The 22,775-nt window shown below is 52.6% G+C and overlaps 1 protein-coding gene across 7 annotated transcripts in view; it reads right to left on the bottom strand.

The window, feature by feature from the left end:
* Nlrc5 (NLR family CARD domain containing 5) overlaps positions 1-22,775 on the bottom strand; it is a 71,605-nt gene that overhangs the window by 30,530 nt on the left and 18,300 nt on the right. For 4 of the 7 annotated variants that reach the window (XM_069992349.1, XM_069992348.1, XM_069992347.1 and 1 more), the window contains 20 exons: positions 20,745-21,054; positions 19,144-19,203; positions 17,939-18,007; positions 14,711-16,385; positions 13,769-13,852; positions 13,578-13,661; positions 11,828-11,911; positions 11,638-11,727; positions 10,708-10,767; positions 9,379-9,447; positions 8,811-8,894; positions 8,168-8,266; positions 7,283-7,372; positions 6,663-6,731; positions 5,864-5,932; positions 4,848-4,949; positions 4,517-4,600; positions 2,786-2,875; positions 1,989-2,033; positions 1,063-1,152 (listed from right to left, as the gene is read on the bottom strand). In XM_069992349.1, coding sequence (XP_069848450.1) covers positions 1,063-1,152; positions 1,989-2,033; positions 2,786-2,875; positions 4,517-4,600; positions 4,848-4,949; positions 5,864-5,932; positions 6,663-6,731; positions 7,283-7,372; positions 8,168-8,266; positions 8,811-8,894; positions 9,379-9,447; positions 10,708-10,767; positions 11,638-11,727; positions 11,828-11,911; positions 13,578-13,661; positions 13,769-13,852; positions 14,711-16,385; positions 17,939-18,007; positions 19,144-19,203; positions 20,745-21,054 — 3,407 coding nt within the window. The remainder of the gene's footprint in view (positions 1-1,062; positions 1,153-1,988; positions 2,034-2,785; positions 2,876-4,516; positions 4,601-4,847; positions 4,950-5,863; positions 5,933-6,662; positions 6,732-7,282; positions 7,373-8,167; positions 8,267-8,810; positions 8,895-9,378; positions 9,448-10,707; positions 10,768-11,637; positions 11,728-11,827; positions 11,912-13,577; positions 13,662-13,768; positions 13,853-14,710; positions 16,386-17,938; positions 18,008-19,143; positions 19,204-20,744; positions 21,055-22,775) is intronic. The other 3 variants (XM_069992351.1, XM_069992350.1, XM_069992352.1) reach the window with 3 other exon arrangements.

Here is a 22,775-nt window from a genome sequence, read left to right as displayed (position 1 = left end):
GGCTAGAGCTCTACCACTTGAGCCACAGCTCCACTTCTGGCTTTCCCCTGGTAAATTGGAGATAAAAGTCTCATGGACCTTCCTGCTTAGGCTGACTTTGAATCTCAATCCTCAGATCTCAGCCTCTGAGTAGCTTGGATTCCAAGTGTGAGCTACTGGTGCCCGACTACTAAGAGTCTCATCTTTTAACATTGCACAAAACCCATCTGGTTCCTTATTACCCTTAGGTCAAAAAGCAAATGTTGGCTGGGTGCTGGTGGCTCATGCCTATAACCCTAGCTACTCAAGGAGGCTGAGATCTGAGGATCGTAGCTCAAAGCCAGCCCAGGCAAAAAAGTTCCCATGAGACTCTTATCTCCAATTAACCACCAGAAAACCAGAAGTGGTGTTGTGGCTATCTTTAAGAAAAAAGAACTCAGAGACAGCATCTAGGTCCTGAGTTCAAGCCCCAAGACTAACAAAAAAAAATGTCTTTTCCATAGCCTCGTTGGCCTTCTTTCACTCTGCTACCTTAGTTCCATTCCACACTGAAATATCTCCTAAGGCCAAACTTCCTTCCTCAAGGCCTAGGCAAATGCTGTCAAAGGCCCTGTGGCAGAGCTGGGAAAGTTCTAACCCCCAGGTCAGGCTCCACCAAAAGCAGTCTGCCCCTTTCTCTGTGTCTCAACTTTCCTTGTACTATACATGCATGGTATATTCCTGGAAATGGGTGTCCTCAATTAAGATGGTAATCAGGCAGGGAGTGGCTGGGCTGTCCTGTATGTTTCAGAAAAATATGGAGGATTCTTTCTATGGACAATGCAAGAAGTTTGGGCCACTGAGTTGCCCCATAGGTCCCAGCAGCTCCCAGCCTCAGATCTGGCCCTGGCCTTAGCCCCCAGCCCCAGCCCCAGGCCCGGCCCCGGCCCTCACAGTCACTCTCTTCCTTTTCCGTTTTATCAAAGGCTCTCTCTCTCTCTGTCTGTCTCTTAATCACTAACTCTGACCCTGTATCCTCTGCCCAGTTCCTGACCCCCTCACCACTATTGTAATCACCCCTGAGTGAGAAGAGGGACACAATACCAGAAGCTCCTGGGGATGCAGTGCTGGCCGAACCCTGAGATCTGGGTTCCAGCCGGGGGTTCTGGAAAAGGTCCACCAGCCAATACACCCCTGAGGTGAGGAGACATTTGAAAGGCAAGTTCAATACAGCCACAGTGAATTCCTGTACTCAGAAGTGGGGGATGGAAGTGGCCCTACAGACAGGCCCTCATTGTGCAGGTGGGGAAGCAAGAGAAAAGCCACCAGCTTACACCTGTCCAGCCGTGCACCACCTAACCAGGTGAGGGAGCCAGGATGGAGCCCCATCCCTCTCTACCACTGGCTAGGAATTCACATGAACCTCAGTTCTCTGTGCTTTAAGACCACGAGGATCCCCAGAAACAGACTTAGGGAGCAGGACCACCTGACCTAGGACTACCCCTGGTTTCAGATGGCTCAAAAACAGCAGTACTTTTCTGTGACACATTAGCTGCAAAGTAATTCTGTCCAGGCACCTCACCAAGTCTGGCTCTGCAGCCAGCCTTCACCTGCCACCACTGGGGGGCAGCCGTGAGCACCCGTGAGCCCCAAAGTAGATTCATGGAACGTGTTTTTCTGAGCACCAATGGTGCTGTTCAAAGTGATTCTCAAGTGTAAGATAACTGTGGCCGTGACTCTCATGAAGTGTCCGCATTTCATGTCCCTCTGGGCAGTCACATAACTGCTCCCTTTGACCCAGCAGTAGTCCATGTGTGCCCTCCCTGCTCTCTGCAGGACAGATGGAAGGAAGGTGGCTGGTCACCGACTAGTTATATGGGAGGGGGAAGGACCCTGAAGAAGCCAGATTAATTCTTGGGCATCAGACCTCAGTGGTATACTGTTGGGCTGATTGCGGGGGACACCTGCAGGAAATGGGGGGACCCCCATTTCAAGGGGCAGACCCCACCTCCACAGTTCCCGCTCCTCACCTTCCTCTCTTGTCACCTGTCAGGAGGATATGCTGGTTCTCAAAGCTGCAAGTGAAGAGAAAGAAGCTAAAAAAAGTCAAAGACCCCCTTCCCAGGCCTCGATGCCACCCTAGCCAGGTCCAAGAGGGCTGCGGAGGGCACAGGGAGAGTCCTGATTTCTCACTGACTGTAACAACCACTGACGACACTGATCAAAACACATGCCAATCTCAAAACACCACCTGATCTCATTGGTTCTTACAGTAAATTTACGAGGAAAGGAATTATTCTTGGCTCCATGTTAGAGAGGAGGAGACCGAGGCATGGTACCCTCAAGGACCTGCTCAAGTAGCCAAGCCTGGACCACCTGCCATGGTACCTCCATTCTTGGGGGTCTTCAAGGAAGGGGGATCCTTAGAGAAATGGCAGGAGGCTCTGTATGGAGGAGCCTGAGACTGCGGGGGGACGGGGGGACTGGTGTTTTCATTCTAGGCTCTCATCAACTCCAGATTGCTCACAGGACGAGTAAGGTGGGTATGGTGACTACCAGGGCACTCCCAGTGGGCTTAAAATGTCTGAGGACAATCGGGAGAGTGACAAAGGGAAAGGTGATGGGCCTTGTCCCATGGTAGAAATTTGAGCGTTTAGGAGATCACATTCATTCATTCCTTCAACTTCCAGCACTTGCTTAGTGTACCTGCCCTGTCCAAGGCTCTGAGGATCATACGTGGTGACCTGGTAGACAGATGGCCCATGTGGAAGCAAGGGGCCCATGGATGGGAAGGAAGGTGGGACCAAGGGCAGGGAGAAACCCTTACCTGATGTCCAGGTGAAAAACCCACGACAGGGAAGCCATGCACTGGGCCAAGCTGAGCACCGCATCCAGGGATGAGCCATTCTTGCTGAGGCTGGAGGTCACAGGGGACATTAACACAACAACCCATGATTGAGAACCCCTCTTTGTGTCAGGGACCCAGCACAGGAGGGCTGGCCTAGTGTGAGGTGACCGTCCCAAAGACAGCATCCCTTCCAACCTCACTAGACAGCTGGGGAAGCAGGGGCCAGACAAAGACAAGAGCTTGCCCAGGGTGACAGGCCATGTGGGTGACAAGGCTGAGCTTGGAACCCAAGTTCCCTTTTGGGCCAGGTCTGGGTGCTGTCTCTCCATCTGATGAAGGGAGGTAGGGCCTGGTGGCAGGGGAAAATGGGAACCCTGTTCCAATAGCAGGGCCGAGGCCCTCCCTGCTCTCCTAATCCTGTCAACTGATTAATCATAGGACTTTTCCGTCTTCTTTTTTTGGTCAGTCATAAGGCTTGAACTCTGGTCCTGGGAGCTGTCCCTCAGCTCTTCAGCTCAAGGTGAGCACTCTACCACTTGAGCCACAGTGCCACTTCCGGTTTTCTGGTGGTTTATTGGAGATAAGAGTCTCATGGACTTTCCTGCCCAGGCTGGCTTTGAACCACGATCCTCAGATCTCAGCCTCCTAAGTAGCTAGGATTACAGGAGTGAGCCACTGGCGCCCGTCTTAAGCATAGGACTTCTTACTCACTATTCCATGTCCCTGGAACTCAGGCCTGGAGGCACAAGTGGGGCGCTGAGTCACCAAGGTACCCATAGTGTTAAAAGGCCACCTGAGATCAAGCCACATGTCCTTTTCTCTCCTTCCTGTCCTTCCTTGGCCTCGTGCAGGCCCCCTGTAGTATCAGAAGACACCTCCTTTTCTGGTCAACTTCTGGAGGATGCACTGGCAGCAGGAGGAGGCATCAGCATTCATTGTTATAACCACAGATGGTAGCTGCTACCTCAGGGAATCAGAGAGGTCATACAACTTGCCCAAGGTCACACAGTACATACATAGTGTACTGTGAACCTGGAACCCAGGACCTGTGACCTCTGACCTCTCAGTTTGGCCAAGGAAAGCTTAGGAGAAGGAGGGGGCTATGGGAGCCAAGAACATCTAAATTTGCAACAGGCCAAGCTAGGGATTTCTGGCCTCCTTTTAAGTCCTATCCTCTCTCCCCAAAGCAAAACAAAAGAAAAACATCTCACACAGGTCCTCAGGACCTGTGAGTTCACCTAGACTCTCTGCTTGGGTGCTCCCTCGGGAATAAACCCACCAAATGTCCCTTCCTGGTGCCAGAAAGGCTGCCAGGCAGCTGTCCATCACCTCACCGTGTCCCTAGCCTGCTTCCATAATGCTATCCATAGTACCCCATGCCTCCCTCATACTGCGCATGCCTGCCCCGCCCCACATGGCCTGGCCTTCCAGGCACCTCTGCAGAGAGGCTGGCGGTGAGTCAGTCTCTATTAGAAATGGGCTCCGCTCCGTCTAATCCCAGTGAACGGTGTCCACAACACAGCTGTCCTTCGTTGGGCACCCGCTCCATGTCAGGCTGGCCCGGGGGCTTCACACGCATTTTCTGATTACATCTTTAGCTGCATTTTCTGATTACATCTTTAGCTGGCCCTCCCGAAGGGAGGGGAGCCAGGACATCCCAACCCCGTTTCTGGGTGATGACCCCCCTGCCCTGCCTAGCTGGCTACTCACTTCAAGGATTGCAGGGGTCCCAGGCCTGGGAGCAGCTGGGCCAACCGAGCCACGCCATTGTCTCCCAGGGCATTGCTAGACAGGCTGGAAGGGAAGGGAGAGAAAGCTTAGGGGAGGGCGGAGCAAGTGTGCCCTCCATACCTGTCACTGGGCTGCTCCCGAGAGTGGAGCCCCAGCCTAGGCTGCCCAGCCAGGTCTCAGCACACCTGGGACTCCCCCAGGCTTTCCCCCGAGGTTCTGAGGAGGCAGGATGGGCTTCAGAGGAGGTGAAAGTTGACAAAGGTCCCTGGGTTCTTTGACTCCTGCCACTGTCCCCTTCATGAACACTTACTCGAGGTGACACAGCTGGCCAGGGTGATGGGGGCGCCGGCTTCCCCCCAGTGCTTTGTAGAGTGCTTTGACGTGCTTGGCCTGGAAGCCGCAGTGTGTCAGCCTGCCGAACGGAGACCACAGCCCTGCAGTGCCCGCCCAGGAGGAGCTGATGCCACCTGCCAACCCGGACCCCAGGCCGGCTGCTAGGACAGGAGGGGACTGAACATGCCTGGAACCCAGGCAGACAGAAAGATGGAGGGGCAGACACACAGCACACACTTAAGATGTTACTGAATCTGGAGAGAGAGGGGGGGAGGGGGGAGGGAGAGGGTTGGCAATGAGGAGCACAGAGACAGAGGACAGGAGAGGGTGAGGGGAAGGGAGAGGGAGGAGGGTAGACAACAAAACTAAGGCCTACATGGGTGCTGGGCAAGTGGCTCAGTGGTAGAGTGCTTGCCTTGCATGCCTGAGGCCCTGGGTTCGATTCCTCAGCACCACATAAGCAAAAAGAAAAAAAGCAGGAAGTGGCACTGTGGCTCAAGTGGTAGAGCGCTAGCCTTGAGCTGAAGAGCTGAGGGACAGCGCCCAGGCCCAGGGTTCAGGCCCCATGACCAGACAAAAACAAACAACAAAAAATAAAAAAAAAACAAAAAACAAAATTAAGGCCTACAGAGAAGAAGAAACAAACTTTTGAAAGATACAAGAAATGGAGAGACAGAGAGACAGACAAGAGGAGGGGCCCAGGCCCAGGATCAGGGTAGCAGAGGCCCCCTGACCCCCCTCTCTGACATGCAGAGTCCCCATGGGGGCCCAGTGCTGGGCTATGGTCCTGGGTTCCCCTAAGTTGTGGAAGGTAGCAGAGGGGGGCTGTTTTGAGCCCTATCTGGAGTGGGCTGCACAGGGGGTAAGAAGCAGGAAGCCCACCACAACTTCTGGACACAGCAGGGTGAGGAGGATCTCCAGGGAGCTTGAGGTTTGGGGACAAGGACAGGAAGAATCAGGAGCCCTGTAGAGGTCTAGGGGTCACCTCCATACCTGATATTTCGGGAGCTTGAGGGCAGCTCCGAGGCCTCCAGGGGTGGGAGGCTGTGGAGAAGCGCAGCACTGTGGAAATGCACAGGCCAGGCTGAGCAAACCCCTCAGCCAGGTCACCAACGTCCACCCCCAGCCTCGCTGTCCAGCAGCCAGTGTCTGCGCTCCATCAAGAGTCAGGAAGTCCTGACTTTGGCCTGGCGTGTGACTCAGGACAAATCACGGGACCGCTCACTGGGGTGGACGATCTTGGTTTGGTGCTCGCTGCTTATAGATTCCCCTCTACTGTTCCCCCCATCACCAATTAGTCCCATCAGAAGCATCTCTAGCCACACCCCTTCAGCAGAGATCGTATCCTACACAGGAGATTGCAGGTAGACATCTAGGAGCCCCTTACTCTTTGCTGGGCTGGGGAAATCCAGAAGGTCACCCTGGAGGAGACAAATACTTCCTAACAGCTTCTCATGCCATAGGGCACTAGAAGTTTTGACCAGCGGGCCTAGCAGCCCTGTGGGTCTGTCGGAAGGTCCTCATCTCCTGAGCCTCATTCTGCAGCTCCCCAACCCCTCCTGGGCCCACCATCCACAGTCTCCACCTTGGAACTTCCTCCAGCTACCAGGGGATAGGGAGGTGCTTGGTGCTGAACCCTCCGGGTTCAGGTCTGCAACCCTCAGCAAGCCTGCCCATTGCTGCCCCTTTGTGAACGTGCCAGGCTCTCCCTGGCAGGCCATGGTCCCCTTCTCCCATGGCGGGACGGGTGATGGTCCCAACAGAGCAGAGCTGGGAGTCGGGGGAGGCCTACCTTTCCCAGGACCCATCCTGCTCCCCTGCTTCCTGGGCAAACATAAGGACTACAGTTTTGTGCAGCAGGCTGGGGAAAGAAGAGAGGTGGAGGGGAGGAGAGGTTACCGGTTCTTGGTGCACTGGTCTTGATTGAATCCTGACCTGGGAGGACCCCTAAGATGTCCCCTGACCCCTTCCAGTTCAGCCAAGTATCCGCTGAGGCCTTGGGGGCTGAGATCTTCTGACTAGAGCACTCTGGAGTGCCTAAGCACCCACCTGACCATGCAAGTCCATGAAAGACAAATGCAGTTCTGCAGGGTCTTAGGAGCAGCTCCCAGATACCAATTGTAGCCCTGGGAGGCTGGGGTGGCTCTCACCTGGTCACATTGTGTAAGTGACAGGGGCAGGCCTCAGCCTGACCCCAGGGGGCACTCTGAGGTACAGAGCCTCCCACAACTTCTCCTGATTGGGGGCCACTCAGCCCAGGGCAGCTCTCGAAGGATGCATACTGAATAGTCCTGGACTCAAGTGTGCCAGCTGGAATGGGGTCTGAGTGGACACCAGAGGAGGCTTGTAGGGGTGCATGTAAAGGGCACATGGGCAGGCCCGGGCTTGGGGGTGAAGGGGGCAGGGCTTCACCTGATGTGCAGCTCTGCCAGGCTCCAGCACATGTCCACAGCCCTCAGCACGTAGGCCACGCCCACCATGGAGAGCCCGTTGTCACTGAGGCTGTGGAAGGGAGAGTGCCAGCCATCAGCAAGCTCTGAGGGCCCAGCCAGTTCCAGCTTCTTCACACCCAGCTGCTTCCTGTCTGTCACTCTCCTCTATCCCAAGTCCCCAACCAGAGGCTCTCCAAGAATTCTGGTCTTGTGGATCAGCCAAGAATCTCCCCACCCCAACATGTGCACCCCACTCAGAGAAGCAAGCTCTCCAGCCTGGGTGGTGAGGACTACTGGGAGGTCTTCCTCCCCTCTGAGTCTGTCTTCATTTGACAAATGGAGACACTGAGGCCAGACACATCCCATTACTTCCCCAGGAATAAGCAACAGAGCCAAAGCCATGACCCCCAATCACTTTTCCCCAATGCAATACTCCCCAACTCCAACCTTAAAGTGACCCCCAGAACCCCAACATATCCACCCTCATGCCACATCCACCTTAGCCCCCTGTAATGCATCAGCACACCCAATAGCACGCCCTTCCTGCTCCTCCCAGCATCCCAATGGCCTACCCTTCACACCACACTACATGCCACTGCTTTCCATCTCAACATCCTCAGTACCATTCCCCCAGCCCCTCAATGCTGCCACATTGCAACCCTACCCTACCCTACCACACCCCACTTGGGCTGACAAAAGCCACTGGTGGTCCATGGACATCCCACACATGCAAGGGGTGAAATGGTGGCATGCTGTGGCTCAGGCAGAAGCAAGGGTCAGGCACGGGCCACCCACCCATCTTCACTGGAGCTGGGACCAACTGGGGCTCCCCCCCCATCATGCAAGGGTAATGTGGATAACTCACTCCAATTTCTTGGTGATGTGCAGCTGGGGTACAGCCTCTGCCAGGAGTCGACAGCCTTCATCCTCCAGATGGTTCTCTGAGAGGCTGGGATCACAGGGCCTATGGGTCTATGCTGGGGGCTGGAGTTACCCTCAGCCACCCACTCACGCTGCACCTTCCTGACTTAGATGAAGCATCACTTCCCTATGTGAGCCTTAACATTAACTGCAGCGACCTGCTGCATGCCTGGCTACGTCCGAGGTGCAGCTACAATTGTGGGCATAGTTCCAATTCACAAAACTTCCAGAGGGCAGGCATTGCACAATCCCCTCCCAGAGGAGGAAGCGGAGGCCAGGGTAGTGAAGGCCTATATTCAAGGGACTCTTCCAACCTGTGTGACCTTGAGCCAGTTTCCCTCCCTGTGTCTTACCTTCCTCCAAGAGTAACAGTGCTTACATCACTGAGTCAAGATGATTAAATAAGACATACACAAAAGCTCTGAGCAGAACACCCAGCACCAGACAAGTGCTAAATACTGCAGGATGAAGGTGCTCGGACACCCCTTACCCACACGTGAGGACCTGACCACTCTGCCCCTGCCTCTGCTCCCCAACCCCCAGCCCTTCCACTCCTGCTTGGGGTCCACGCATCCCACCACACTCACTCCACTTCCTCCAGGTGAGGACCTTCCCGGAGCATGTCTATGAGGATTTTCACATCGCAGACCTTGAGTCGACATTGCTGGAGCCTGGGGTGGTGGTGGGGAGCAGAGGGACTCATGGGGGGTGGGAAGATACAGCATGCCCTGCCCAGCTCTGAGTATGGGGGGTCTAGAGGATGACAGATCCAGGGCTTATACACCTTATAGTAGCTGGGTAATTGTTGGAAAGGCACCGAAATGGTCTGAGTTAAACTGGCTTAAGTTAAACTGAGCCGACCCGGTTTCCCTCTCAATCAAATGGGAATAAGGATGTACACTGCTGTTTCTAAGAGGTTAACCATGAGCTCATGGGCCTGGAACATGGAGCTTAGTGCTGAGCCTACATAGCAAGGGACTACTAGGCATAGCTTTGTTTCTATAGCAACCATCAGATGTTCCTGATCCAAATCAGGTGATTTATTCATGCCATTTCCCACGTCTGCTTTCCCTTTATCCTTCCTTCCCCTGCTGCCCCATCCCTTAGGAGGGGGTCCCTCCTCCACAGGATACGCTTCCCTCTGCAATAAGGTACCTGAGTGTCAGGATTCTGCCCTGAGCCTCTGTCTTTGGGCTGACATTTTCCTGTAGGTCTGGAACTCTGCTGAAAGCAAGACACACATTGGCCAGGTCCCCCCACCCCCACCTTGCTTCTAGGGCCTGAAGATCCTACCAAACCCCCTCCTCCATATTGAGTGAGTGAATCACAAAGATGGTTGCTTGCCCATGGGAAGGTACAATTCAGCCAGGCAGGAAGAGGTCAAAGCTGGAGGCCAAATGGAACTATTATTCAAATTCTGGCTTTGCCAGTGCAGCTGTGTGGCTTTGGGCGAGTCTCTGTACCTATCAGAGCCTGGTTTTCTTCCGTAAGGTGGGGTGACAATCTCCAACTTACACAGTTCGGGAAGGACTAGATGAGGCAATATTTGTTCATGCACCCAGCATAGAAGCTGTGGAAGCAGATGCGGCTGCTGTCTGAGCCACTGGCCTTCCTGGGCAGGTGCATGGTGCAGCTCACTGTACATGAGTGAGAAAACACAGGGCCTCCAAACTCTCTCCCTCTGGGCAGGAGAGCACTGAGGGTCACAGGAGAGCTTGGACATACAAATCAGATGCCCCAGACCCTTGGACAGACACTCTAGAACTTTTATGATAACAAGAGTATCCAATGACCTTATCATCCACTGGCCACCCACTACTGAAGGGCACTTGAATTGTGCACACATGATCGAGGAACTCACGTGTTCCTTTTACTGACACCATGGCTACTGACTATCATTTTGAGTGTGATAGCTCTAGAAATTAGAGGGGAAAGGGACACTGGTCCTTTTGGGTCATTGCCCAGGTGAAGAGGGGACAGGGAGGAGTTTGCTCAAGGCCACCATGTCATCTGTCTCTGAGTCTCAGGCAGGGAGGATCTTGGGAGTGTGGTGGAATGTTCTTGCAGAGGAAAAATAGGGTCCCTTCCTTCATGTGAGCACCACGGCATACTAGCTGTGTTCTAAGTGCTTTCCACCCTCCACCCTTTACAATGCTGCAATGTGACCACCCTCAGTGCCTCTCTTTGTTTTATTCATTTGTAAGTGTGTTTCCAAGAATTTAGCACAAAGTGGCTAACAGTATGTTCACGTCGTCTCACAGGGCTTCACCCTTGCCTCTACACAGGGCCAGACGTGGCCAGAGGTGGTCAGACAAGTCAGGAGATGCAAAAACCCCTTGACAACCTCAGCGATCCATTCCTCAGCAGAAGCTGCAGGAAGCAGCTCCCGCTCCAGCTCTTCCTTGGCTCTCAGCCACCTTCCTCTTACCTGAGCCCAGCTCATTCTCAGGGGTGAGCCCAGACCATGCCTCCCAAACTCCTTACCTCCACAGCTCTGCAGTGGTCTCCATGGGTGGAGAAAGAAGGAAGACAAGGTCTGACTCTCTGAAAGGTCAGATGCAGAAGCATGAAACCCCATGGACTGGAAGCTGGCATATCACCCCACTTCCTGCCCCAAACATCCAGGGAAAGCTGATTCAGAGCAACAGAAGTAGTCACTGCTTGTTAAATCTTGCAAGAGTTTTGTTAGAAAGTAAGAAGAAAACATTTTCTTTTCTTCTTTCCATTTCTTGGAGTTCATTTCAATAAATATTATTTTATATGATCAGAGACACATTGCGCCTTTGTGGGCCTCCAGAAATCAATTTCTTACAAGAAATATAGTAAAAATTAGGCAAGCTCAGAGTTTTCTGAAGAGGAGTTACAATAGTTTGGGAATTAAGATGTTTGACATCTAACCTACCCCTGATCCTAACAGACAATGCAGGTTCAGCACCATGGAGAGCGACATTCAGATAACTGTTCCTTTTTATATGCTTGTGCTTCCTAGATTTGCTTCATCTATCCTTCCACTCACTTATCCACCCACAAAAACAATCATCCATCCATCCATCCATCCATCTGTCCATCCTTCCATCCACCTACCCATCATTCACAATCCAAACTTCTTTCCCTCCCTCCCTCCCTCCTCATTTTTCTTTCCTTTCCTTCCTTTCCTTCCTTCCTTACTTCCTCCCACCCACCCATCCATCCATCCATCCATCCACCCACTCTCCCATTCATCCCACCGACCCATCCAACTATTTGTTAGATACCAGGTGCCAGGCTTCAGCAGATCAGTAGAGTTAAGGTGAAACAGACTTGGGACATGCATGTAGGTCTTACAGATTGGAAGCCTTCTCTTTTCCCATCTCCCACTTTTCCCTCTCTTTTTCTTAAGACCTTGACGATGAGTGTTCCATTCTTTCTGCTCACCTGACCTGCAGTATCCTGACAGTAGGACATGTGACTGCCACCTTCACCAAGTGGAGTAGAGTTGATACAGAGAAGCTGTTTCTGCTCAGGCTGTGTGATTGGGGCAAAGGTATCAAGACTGGGTTCCCCATGCATGGTCTGCAGGGGATTGGAGACTTGGGATGTGAGAGGATGTGGACAGAGCACTTACTCAAGCTTGCGGAGCCTTGGCAGGCAAGGGAGTGCCTTCACGATGTCCAGCACCTCCGGGTCCTTGAGCTGGTTATCCTGCAAACTACAAGAAGATGGAGACCAAGTCCATCAGCCCTGGGGATGGGCCACTTGGAAGCCCTAGTTGGCAGGTGACAGTTATGGCCACCCTCATGTGTGAGATTCAAGACAAGGCACTAGCACCCAGCATGCCCAGCCAAGGCCTCTTCTGGCCACTCCTGTCTTTGTTGAGGATTTCCTGCCTGGTGGTCCAAAGGAATCTAGATGGCAGAATGTGGACAGTCTCACAAAGTAGAGGGAAGAGACCCAGTTTCCCAGGCTTCTGTCTTCAATATGCCCGAGGCCCAAGCTCATCTGGATCTCTTGACCCCCAGGGAAGAAGTGAAGTCTAATCTGGGACACTGGAGATGCTGCTCAGCCCTGGCCCTGACTCATTCAGAACCCCAGGACCAGTACATTCCTCTCTGCTGTCACATTACCTTCCTTTCAAGGGGACCACACACCTCAGTCCTGCATGTTCCTCCCAGCTAGAGGGACAGATGAGCTGAGGGATATTGGGTAATGGGAGAAATGATTCAGGCCATCTTCAGTAATCAGGGAAGATAAATAAGTGGCAGCAAGATCAATATTCCAGAGGTCTGTCTTGACCAGAGTAATCATGCACAAAGGCATCCAGCTAAAGGAGTTGAGGGATGGCACCCAGCTCATGTTCTACTCAGTAAGTGCTGTACCCTAGTGCCAGGATGCACCAGGACAAACAGGTAGTTTTCTTTTCCTTCCTTTACTCTTTCCTTCTTTCCTTCCTTCCTTCCTTCCTTCCTTCCTTCCTTCCTTCCTTCCTTCCTTCCTTCCTTCCTTCCTTCCTTCCTTCCTTCCTTCCTTCTTGTGCCAGTACTGGGCCTTGAACTCAGAGCCTGGGTGCTGCTCCTTAGCATTTTTGCTCAAGGTTAGTGCTTTACCACTTGGGCTACAGATCCACTTCTAGCCTTTTGCTGGTTAACTGAAGGTAAGTCACAAACTTTCTTGATCAGGCTGGCTTGGCATTGCAACCCTCAGATCTCAGCTTCCTGAGTAACTAAGATTACAGGTGTGAGCCACTGGTGCCCAGCTTAAGGTAGCCTTTCTAAATCTCATGAAAGTACCATAGAAGCCAGCAGTGGTCTTTGAGTGGCTGGAGTGTCCCCAACCCCACCTTCTCCCCAGAGCATTCAGTCCCAAACACAGGGGAGGGTAACTTGGTGCATGTATTCAATGTGTGCTTGCACCTAAGTGTGCACGTGGGTGCTGCACACCTGCTTATCTGTGAACAGGGATGTGGAGGGCTCATACTTGAGCAAGGGAGTGTCATTTGTATGCAAATGCTTACACATGTACAGGAATGTGAAAGCATGTTACATGCATTTATGTATACCCACAGAGCCTGCGTCCCGCCTGCACACTGCCATCCTTTCTCCTAGGGAGTCACAGAAGAAAGGAAGAGAGCCTCAAAACTCATGTTCCATCAAGGTAGCCCAATATTAACTATGAGCAACCCTGCTCTGCAGTCCTCAGGAGTCTTGCTTTTGGCTTCAGCCAACCTTGTTCTTGCATCGTTACCTCCCTGTCTGAGTCTCACTGAAAATCTTACTGGCCATGTCCTGACGTCAAATACAGGCCGCAGCCCAGGATCCAGAAGTATCCCAGGAGCTTGGCAGTGACTCTTCTCCCCAGCCCTCCTGACGATCACTCACCTGACCTCCTCCAGCTGTTGACACAGGGGCAAAGCCTGCACCAAGTAGCTGATGCCTCGGGCCGTGACCTTACTTCCCACTAACCTACAAGGCAAGCAAAGGTGATGGAGAGGAACAGAGTCGTGGGAGCAAGTAGGACATGCTAGGCATCCTCAGATGAAGCTCTTTCTTGGTTGCAATCCCTGGCTTACCTTAGCTTCTGTAGGCTCTTCATGGTAGGCAAGCTCCTTGACAGGGCTTCAGCAAATGCGTCGCCACACTTTCTGCTCTTAAAGCTGCACAGGGAGAAGCAAAGTGTCAGATGATGAGAGCTGGGTGGGGCTTGGAGATCATCAGCATCTTCCCCCTTCCCTGCTCAAAACACACTGCATGGAGCAGAGATAGCTCCCCGCCACCCCCGGCCACACAAATGAGGTTCAATGTTGTAGCAGTAGTTGTTGAAGTAGTAATAAGATCACAGCACTAACTGCTTCAGCCATTAAACAATTCTCCCCTTCATACAGAGAAAAAGAGCCAGAGCAGAGAAATGGCCAGAACCCAGCTTTGACTATGCCCAGGGGCTGGATCTCTGCATGATGGCGCGGAGCAAAGACATCCTGCCAGCCTGGACTGTTCACCTCTGACTCTTCCATGAAGGAGAAACACAACTCTAAGGATTCCATTCCCCATATTTGGGGAATGCGCCTTTGTAATAACAGTCTTACTTTTTCTCTTGCCAATGCAGACATGCAGCCCTGGCTGTGGACCAGGTGTGCTGAGACCTGTCTACCATGCCTGCTTCCATCTCCTTCTCATAAGGACCCCATGAGTGAGGTGTTAAATATGAAATCATTTTAGAAAGAAGCCTAGAGTGGTTATATCACTTGCCCCAACATCAGCTTCAAGCAGCACAGCCCATGATGAATAGAGTCTAGAAGCCACAGGTAGCAGGAAGATGTAACAGGATTCTAGAGGACCTGTCGAAGCTGGGCCTCGAGTATCACAAGCCAGTGGGTGGGTGGAGCTGTTCTGTTCTGATACTCAAAATTTGAATCCAGACTCCTTCATAGGATCCTCAGGCTGGCTGGCCTCTGCTCTCCCCAAGCCCCAGGTCCCTCCTACATCTTCCCTCATCTTCCTCTGACCTTACTCACCTGAGAGACTCTATCCCTCCACAGCCTATCAGAGCCTCAGGGCAGTGGGGCTCCAGGAGGCAGCCCTCAAACTCCAGGTGCAGAGGGTCAGCTCTGTGTCCCAGGATGCCAGTCAGGGCAGCCAGGTCTGCGAAGTTCAGTGGGAAATTGTGGAAGGGCAGATGGTAAGGGAGGCCTTGAGCAGCGAGAGTGGCCAGTTCAGCCTCCTGGGTCTCAGCTACACAGTGACACAGCTCCACCAACTTTGGCCCTGTGAGCTTCTGGGTGGCCAACTTGCTCAGCACCTGCACAACAGCAGCCTGCCTGCAGCTCACCCAGGCTTCATTCCTCTTGGCCAGGTGGCTGAGGAATGGACCGCAGGTGTGAGCAGCCAGGCCTGCCAGGAAGGTGGGGAGTTTATCCGAGAGGCTCACTCTACCTTTGGTCCGCAGCACCCAGTGGGAATTAAGGGTGACATGGCCAGTGAGTGTATCTCTGTCCACCAGAGGGCTGGCCATCAGGTACAGGGCAGCAAAAAACTCCTGCAGGCTGAGATGGGCAAATGCATAGCCTGTCTCCCAGTGCCCAGGGCTTGTGCAGGTGCAGAAAGAGGTCAGCAAGCTGTGGGTAGCTCCAAAAGCCATCAAGGCTGGTGGAATGTCCCTTGAGTAGAAGATAACCTTTCCAGAGTCCAGGCCTCCCAGGGCCACCTCTCCAAGGCCCAGCAGGGAGCCGGCAGGGAGATCCTCACAGGGGCTGAGGGCAAGCAGCATCTGCATGTAGAGCTGAGTCACTGTGGGCAGGAGGGCTGCAGACTGGTCCATGGGGGCTCTGGGGAGCAGATGATGGAGGCAGAGGCAGGTGATTCGGCACAGCGCGGGTACTGCACAATTGCTCCGAAGACGCCCATTTGCACGCAGCTCTTCCAGGACCATCTCTTTAGAAGGCTGCCCACTGAAGAAGTGGCTCATGTACTCCTCCACCCGCTGCCCATCGAAGCCCCACATATGGACCACAGCTACCTCTCTGGGCAGGCAAGTGGGCAGCTTCCCTGGACGGGAGGTAGTGATCACCCAGCAGCCAGGGAGGAGGGTTCCACGGCAGAGATTGGAGAAGAGGGTGTGCACTGAGGCTGCGCCATCAGGACCCAGAGTCTCCTTGTCAGAGCAGGGGTGGAGGGCCTCATCCAGCCCGTCAAAGATCAGCAGGACTCTGTTGGCCTTCTCCTGTAGGTACTGGAAGACAGCGTCGGAGCCTGATTCGGGGCTCAGGTACAGATCAAAGAGGAGCTGGCGCAGTGTCAGGAAGCCTTTGATCAGGTTGAGCTGGCGGAATTCAAAAAGGAATAGGGCCTGGAAGTGGTCCAGCTGGCCATCAGCCCATTTCTGGCAGAGCCTCCGGACTAGTGTGGTCTTGCCCATGCCGGCCTTTCCCAAGAGCACTGTCACTCGTGGGCCCTTGTGGGTCCTGAAGTTGAAGAGATCCTGGAAGTCCACATCGCCGCCATCTTCCGTCTTGAAGTCTCTCTTGATGGTCCTCTCTTGGGTGTCCAAGGGTGCTGTGGCCCGGCTCCACTGCAGGATGGTGGGTATGTAGTACTGGTGGGTGGTGAGGGTTTCCTCTGGCCCCCAGCATTTGCTGTCATGGTGTTGGTGGACAAATGCCTTTAGGAGCTCCAAGTACTTGTTGGCCAACTCTGCTGGGGACAGAGAGAAGGTGTGAAAACAGGAGCCCAGGCCCTCTCAGGTGTCTCTAGCCTTAATAATAGGTGTAAGGGCACAATAGGATTTGTTGTTGTTCCTTGAGCCAGACTTGAACTTAGGGCCTTGAATTCTTGCTTGACCTTTTTTTTTTTTTTGGTCTGTCATGGGGCTTGAACTTAGAGCCTGGGTGCTGTCTCTAAGCTATTTTACTCAAGTCTAGTGCTCTACCACATTGAGCCACAGGCTCCACTTCTGGTTTTCTGGTAGTTAATGAGAGATGAGAGTCACAGACTTTCTTGCCTGGGCTGGCTTCGGAAAGCAAGAGCCTCTTGGATTTGAACCTTGATCCTAAAATCAAATTTCAACCTCTTGAGTAGCTAGGATTATAGGTGTGAGCCCCTGGTGCCCCACTCACAATAAAAGTTTTGATGCTACTCAAATTCTTAGCAGTAGTGGCGGCTCAGGCAGCCGCTGGATTGGTGAGAATGGGGCCCATGGTCATGGCTGTCTTGGTTTCTGTAACCATGCGAGTGTATAAAATGTTCAAGAGCTGGAGGGTTTGCTTGGCAAGATCTTATTAGAACAATCCCTTCCAGCAGGACTCCACACGCTCCAGGTCTCTCTCCGGTGTTTCAGTTCTGTGATATCCAGGAGTGAGCATTAACAACCCATGGGCCTTGAACTGGCCTATTAGACCATGTGGCTGGCTTCCACATGGCCAGGTGTTAACCTGCTCATTCTTGAGTCATTGGAAGGTCTGAGATGGCCCAGGGAAGGACTGGGGAGTAGACAAATGAGTGCAAAACATTGTCTGTTTTGCTGGGCATCAGTGGTTCGTGTGTAAACGTGACAACACAGGAGGCTGAAATCCGAGGATCATGGTTCCAAGCCAGCCCAGGCAGGAAAGTCTAGGAGACTCTTATCTTCAATTAACCAGCAAAAAGCCAAAAGTATGGCTGTGGCTCAAGTAGAAGAGCTGATCCTTGAGTGAAAAAGCCAAGGGACAACACCCAGGCTCTGAGTTCAAGCCCTAGTACTGGCACACATACATATTACCCATTTTCCAATAGATGTGACTTCTTCACCACGACTATACCCACAGTGTGTGTGTGGGTAGGTGGTAGGAGAATGAGGACCTTACTGGACCAGTGATAGAGAATGAGTGAGGTTCACCTCGAGAGACCTCGTGTCTCCTTGAGGGCCCTAGGACCTCTGCCTCAGGACTTTTCCTAGGCGTCTTTGTCATCACTTATCTCTGCTTACTCCAACCAGACAGTGGAGGTCCAGGCCTGAGGCTGTGCTTGTCATGTCTATGTAGTAGCTCTGGAAGAGCCTGGCCAGCCAGGCTGTGACCCTCCAGACCCTCTCCAGGTGCCCCAGCCCCCCTCCTCTGCCCACCAGGACCTTGAATTCTTCTCTCTTGGGAGTCTGGAAGACAAGAATTGGACCACAAATCTTCCAGCCTAGAGCAGGGTCTGGGATCTGTGTCCAGGCATCAGGCAGCCCAGTCTTTCTGTTGGGGGTCTCTTCCCACCGTGGCACCCACCTCGCTGCTGTTTCCTGCAGTACTGGGGGCATGGTGAGGACTCACAGCTCTGAGGAGGGTGCTTGAGGCCTGGAGAAAGTGAAGAAAAAAAGGAAGGAAGGACTCAAGGAGCAACTGGGAGCCTAGATGGCACCTTTGGGTGGCTCCATTCCGCAAACAGCCACTGACGGACAAGTACATCATACTTGGGGATGAGAGGGAGGCTGGTGATGGGCAAGGGGGCTTGCAGGGCTGGAGGCTCTCGTCTTGGGGTCTCCTGCTCAGGATGCAGAGAGCAGCACCAGAAATGTTCATCCCTAAGCACTCCATGGCTGGCTCTCCATTTGGGAAGGAAGGAAGGAAGGAAGGAAGGAAGGAAGGAAGGAAGGAAGGAAGGAAGGAAGGAAGGGAGGAAGGGAGGGAGGGAGGGAAGGAGGGAGGGAGGAAGGGAGGGAGGGAGGGAGGGAGGGAGGGAGGGAGGGAGGGAGGGAGGGGCTGGGAAGGTGGTTCAGTGGTAGAGCACTTGCCTTGCATGCATGAGGCCCTGGGTTCGATTCCCCAGCACCACATAAGCAAAAAAAGAAAAAAAGCCAGAAGTGGCACTGTGGCTCAAGTGGTAGAGCACTAGCCTTGAGCTGAAGAGCTGAGGGACAGCATCTAGGCCCAGAGTTCAGGCCCCACGACCGGACCCCCCCCCCAAAAAAAGGAAGGAAGGAATGAAAGAAGAAAGGAAAGAAGGAAGGAAGGAAGGAGGGAAAAAAGTTAGTTTCTAAGACTTTTGCCTAAGAATCAGTGAGGCAGTCACTATTTGGTGGCTGACCCTCCAGGTTCTGTCTGTGAATTGGTCAGAGGCTGTTTGGGTGCAGTGGTAGTTGTGGGTGTCAGGTTGAGGGGTCCTAAGGACTGATTATAGCTTTCTGGAGAGCCTGACTCAGACATGGTGGGGTGGGGGGAGAAGGCAAGCCCTGAGCATAGAGGCAGGGACAAGGCAGGAGGCTTCCCTAGTGACAGTGACGCCAGACAACGTGTCCAAGGGCTGACACCTGCAGACTCTTTAGGGGACACCAGAGTAGACCCCTGGGAACTGGCAGTGCAGGCCTTGAAAGCTGTAGCTCTGGGAGAAGTGCAGGGTGGAGGTGGGGAGGGGGGCTTGTGTAGGGGTGTCTGCAGGTTAAGTTGGGGATGGCGCCATTCATCATTTATCAGCCCCCAACCCCAGGCCTCACCATGGTGGAGTAGAGGTTCAAGTTGACTCTCCTCATCAGCTCCCAGCTGCCCAGGGAACTCTGCAAAAGAAAGCAGGAGAGAATATGCCGTGAATGTGGCAGGATGCTGCACAGCTTGGCCAGGGGTCTGCTCAGGGCTCAGGCCGCTGCATGGGTACCAGGCAGGGAGGCAATGAAGTTAGCTCAGTTACCTGAGGAGGGAAGCTAGTGGTGAGCCCCAAACACAGAAGATGCCTCTGTGCATGGGTATGTCTTTCCGCCTATCTGTCCACTGATGTGTGTTTACACACATGCATGTGCTATGTATATCTGCACATGTATGCAAGTGTGGGCCTGCCCCTCCTCCTGCATTTCCCCCACACCAACCTTAGTAGAGCACTTGTCTGAGTCCTGCTTTATGCGCGAGGATCCCATGGGTTCTCAGTGTCTTTCCCTTCCCCTAAATGCTGTGCAAACAGTGCTCAATGTCCATTGACCTGAACAGAGTGGAACCTGCCTGCAGAATGCCTTCCTTTATTATTGCTTCTGGTCATACTGCTTAAGGAAGCTCCTTGGACTCAGGCTGGGCATGATGGCTGACTCAGGCCTGTAACCCTAGCTACTTGGTTGGTAGAGATTCAAAGCCAGCCCAGGCAAAAAGGAGTTTGAGAGACTTGGTCTTGACCCATGGCTGAGTACCGTGGTGTTTACCTGTCATCTCCAGCAACATGAAGAAGTACAAGTAGGAGGATTGCAGCTGAGGCCACTCAGGCATGAAGCAGGACCCCCACCTTGAAAATAACCCAAGCTAGAAAGGATCTGGAGTCATGGCTCAGGTGGTATAGACCTGCCTAACAAGTGAGAAGCTCTGAGTTCAAACTTCCAAAGAAAATTAAAAGGAAAAGAGAGAAAGAAAGAAAGAAAGAAAGAAAGAAAGAAAGAAAGAAAGAAAGAAAGAAAGAAAGGAGGGAGGGAGGGAGGGAGGGAGGGAGGGAGGGAGAAAAGAAGCCTCTTGGAAACTAGTACAGTGGTTCATGCCTGTAATCCTAGCTACTCATGAGGCAGAGATCAAGAAGATTGAGGGTCAAGGCTAGCTCAGGCAAAACATTAGCAAATCCCCATCTTAACTAGTAAGTTGGACATGCTTGTGGTTCCCAGTTACCTGAGAGGTATAGCTAAGGTTTCAGTCTAAGGGTGACCTCAGCCAAAAAGCAAGGGACCCTATCCAAAGAAGTATCTAAAGTAAAAGCCTCGAAGGGGAGGGCATGGCTGTAGCACCTGCCTAGCAAGCCCAGGGCTCAGAGTTCAAACTCAGTACTGTCCAAACACATGAACAAAAGAGGCCTTGGGCTTTGTGGGCTACTTGGGGTTTCTGGCTGGAAGAACTCATTTGGTCTTTCCCCTCCTGGCCTCTGGGCTCCTTGAGTGCTTGGACATCCAGTCCTGTAGTGCTGAGGAACTGGCTCTGAGATGTGCCCAGAACGATTCCGCATTGTTCCTGGCTTTGCTTCACCTGCACGGAGAGACTTGGACAGGTCGGGGTGTCCCGTGGCTCCCCTGGACATGGGGCTTAGGCTGGCTGTTCTGGACCCTCCCCGACCCCATCACCCAGCCACTCTTACCGTCTTTATCACAGCCCGAAGTGCTCAGCAGAAGCACCTCCAGCTCCAGAGGTACCTCCAGCTCCATGCACATGGAGTGCACCAGCGATTGCCAGGTGGCCGGCCCTTGGGCGTGCAGCTTGCCGAGTTGCTGGGTGACCCTTTGCTCCACATCTAGGGCCTCATCACTGGAGTTCAGCTCCACAGTAGGGAGGAAGACCTGCATCTTAGCGCTCAGCCATTCTTGATGTTTGCTGAGCAGACTCACAAGCCAGCTCCACAGGCTCCTGCTGTCTGGCTGGTGGCTGAGGGGATCCATGAGGGGCTGGTCCTGCAGGGACAAGGTGGATGGCTGAGCTGGGGGAAGATGCATTTAGCCTGGGTCTTCTGCATCCCTTCCCTCACCTCTGTGCCTGTACCCAGCTATCTAGAATGGTCTGGCTCATTCCCTGAAGATGAGGATTTGTGCTGGTTTTCACAGACCATTGAAGTTGCTCTCAGTCCACCTTTATGTCAGAGACACCTAGTTACTTCCTGGGATTTGTCTTTTCTTCCTTAGTACCAGAACTTCTGAACACCCCCTAATCATTGAGAACAGACTTCTTTTCCATCTTGGAATCCAGGAGGACCAGATCACCTGCCTGCCAGGCATCAATGACTCCTTGTAACAAGGCCATCCTTGACCCCTGGGACAATGGACTATAGGGCTACCCAAACCAGCTGGTGACTTGGACTATTTTGGCTATGTGTACCTTCTCATACCGATTTCCCCCTGTTTTACCCAGGGCAATGATTTGTAACCTGGTCGATATCAGAAGGTGGCTGAAGGTGATCTGAGTGCTGGCTCCCTGTGTCATTCCTCCATCACAGAATCTCTCTTTCTCTTCCTTATTTCTAGCGTAATAAACTTTCCTAATATTTTCACTAACAATCAAAAACATGAATAGACCTTTCTTACAGCTCCCTATCACTAGGTCATTAAGTTTTGACCACTGGGATGTTAGTGGAAGTGCTATCTGCCCTTTGTTGCTTCTTCCTGTTGGCTGGAATGTCAATGTGATGGCTAGACCTTGGGTAGCCACATGGATTACAAGGCAGAAGCCAGTCCTGAGGAAGGTATAGGTCAAGCTGCCTGCCTATCCTAGACTCTGACTGGATCTTTATTACCTGGTAGACAAATACACTTCTATTCTGTTCAAACCACTGTGGCTTGGGGATTTCTGCTGCTTGCTGTGAACTCTAATCTTTGCGAACATAAGCCATCCCTTTTCTCTCTAATTCTCTTCTAATCTGGAACTTGCCAACAGCCAGCTGGTAGGAGTTTAAATAGAGAATAAAGGGCATTCACACAGCAAAAGCCTACCTAATGTCAGTCTCTTTGATCTACAACTCTATTTCTAGTCCTCGAATCTTAAGAAACCTCTCTGCGAAGACATTAAAAATTCAACCGCAGAGATGTTCACTGTGAGATTATTCATAAGCGATCTAATCACCCAACAACTGGGGGATTTGTTAACTGATAGTGGGCTTCCTAAGGGCAGAATGTGGCATATATTTCCAGGTGCATTTTACAGTACTCTTTCCCTAATGATAGAAGTGAACACATAGGAAGAACACACTGGGTCAGGCAAGCATGGTTCTTAGGGTGTTCTGCATTTTAACTAATCCTCAAAACTTCAGAGATTCCCATCTCTACCTCTGCCTAGAGTAAGAGGCCCACCAGGACCAAGCCTTACCAAATCTCACCACATGTTCCGTGGATTTAGACCCCAGCTGTTCCCTGGGCCCCTAGAAAAAGCCAATTGGGCATGCGCCCCATGCTGGTCACCCTTCCTCAACTGGACTACCAGCATAGGTCCTCATTCAGACAGAAGCATGAGAATCTATGGAATAGGCTCCCATCCCTCAGACAGGACTCAGCAGTGCCACCGAACAGGTGAGCCGGGCACAAGGATGTGATCATAGCTAGGGTGTAGCTTTTTAGATGAGCTATGGTGTCCAAAATTCACATTGTCCATGAAGAAACCAGCCCAGGCAACACAGTGAGAGGGA

Source organism: Dipodomys merriami, unplaced genomic scaffold (genome assembly GCF_024711535.1).
Source record: "Dipodomys merriami isolate MVZ:Mamm:240054 unplaced genomic scaffold, mDipMer1.0.p SCAF_41, whole genome shotgun sequence".
Classification (NCBI taxonomy): domain Eukaryota; kingdom Metazoa; phylum Chordata; class Mammalia; order Rodentia; family Heteromyidae; genus Dipodomys; species Dipodomys merriami.
This window is presented reverse-complemented; position numbering and strand designations above follow the sequence as displayed.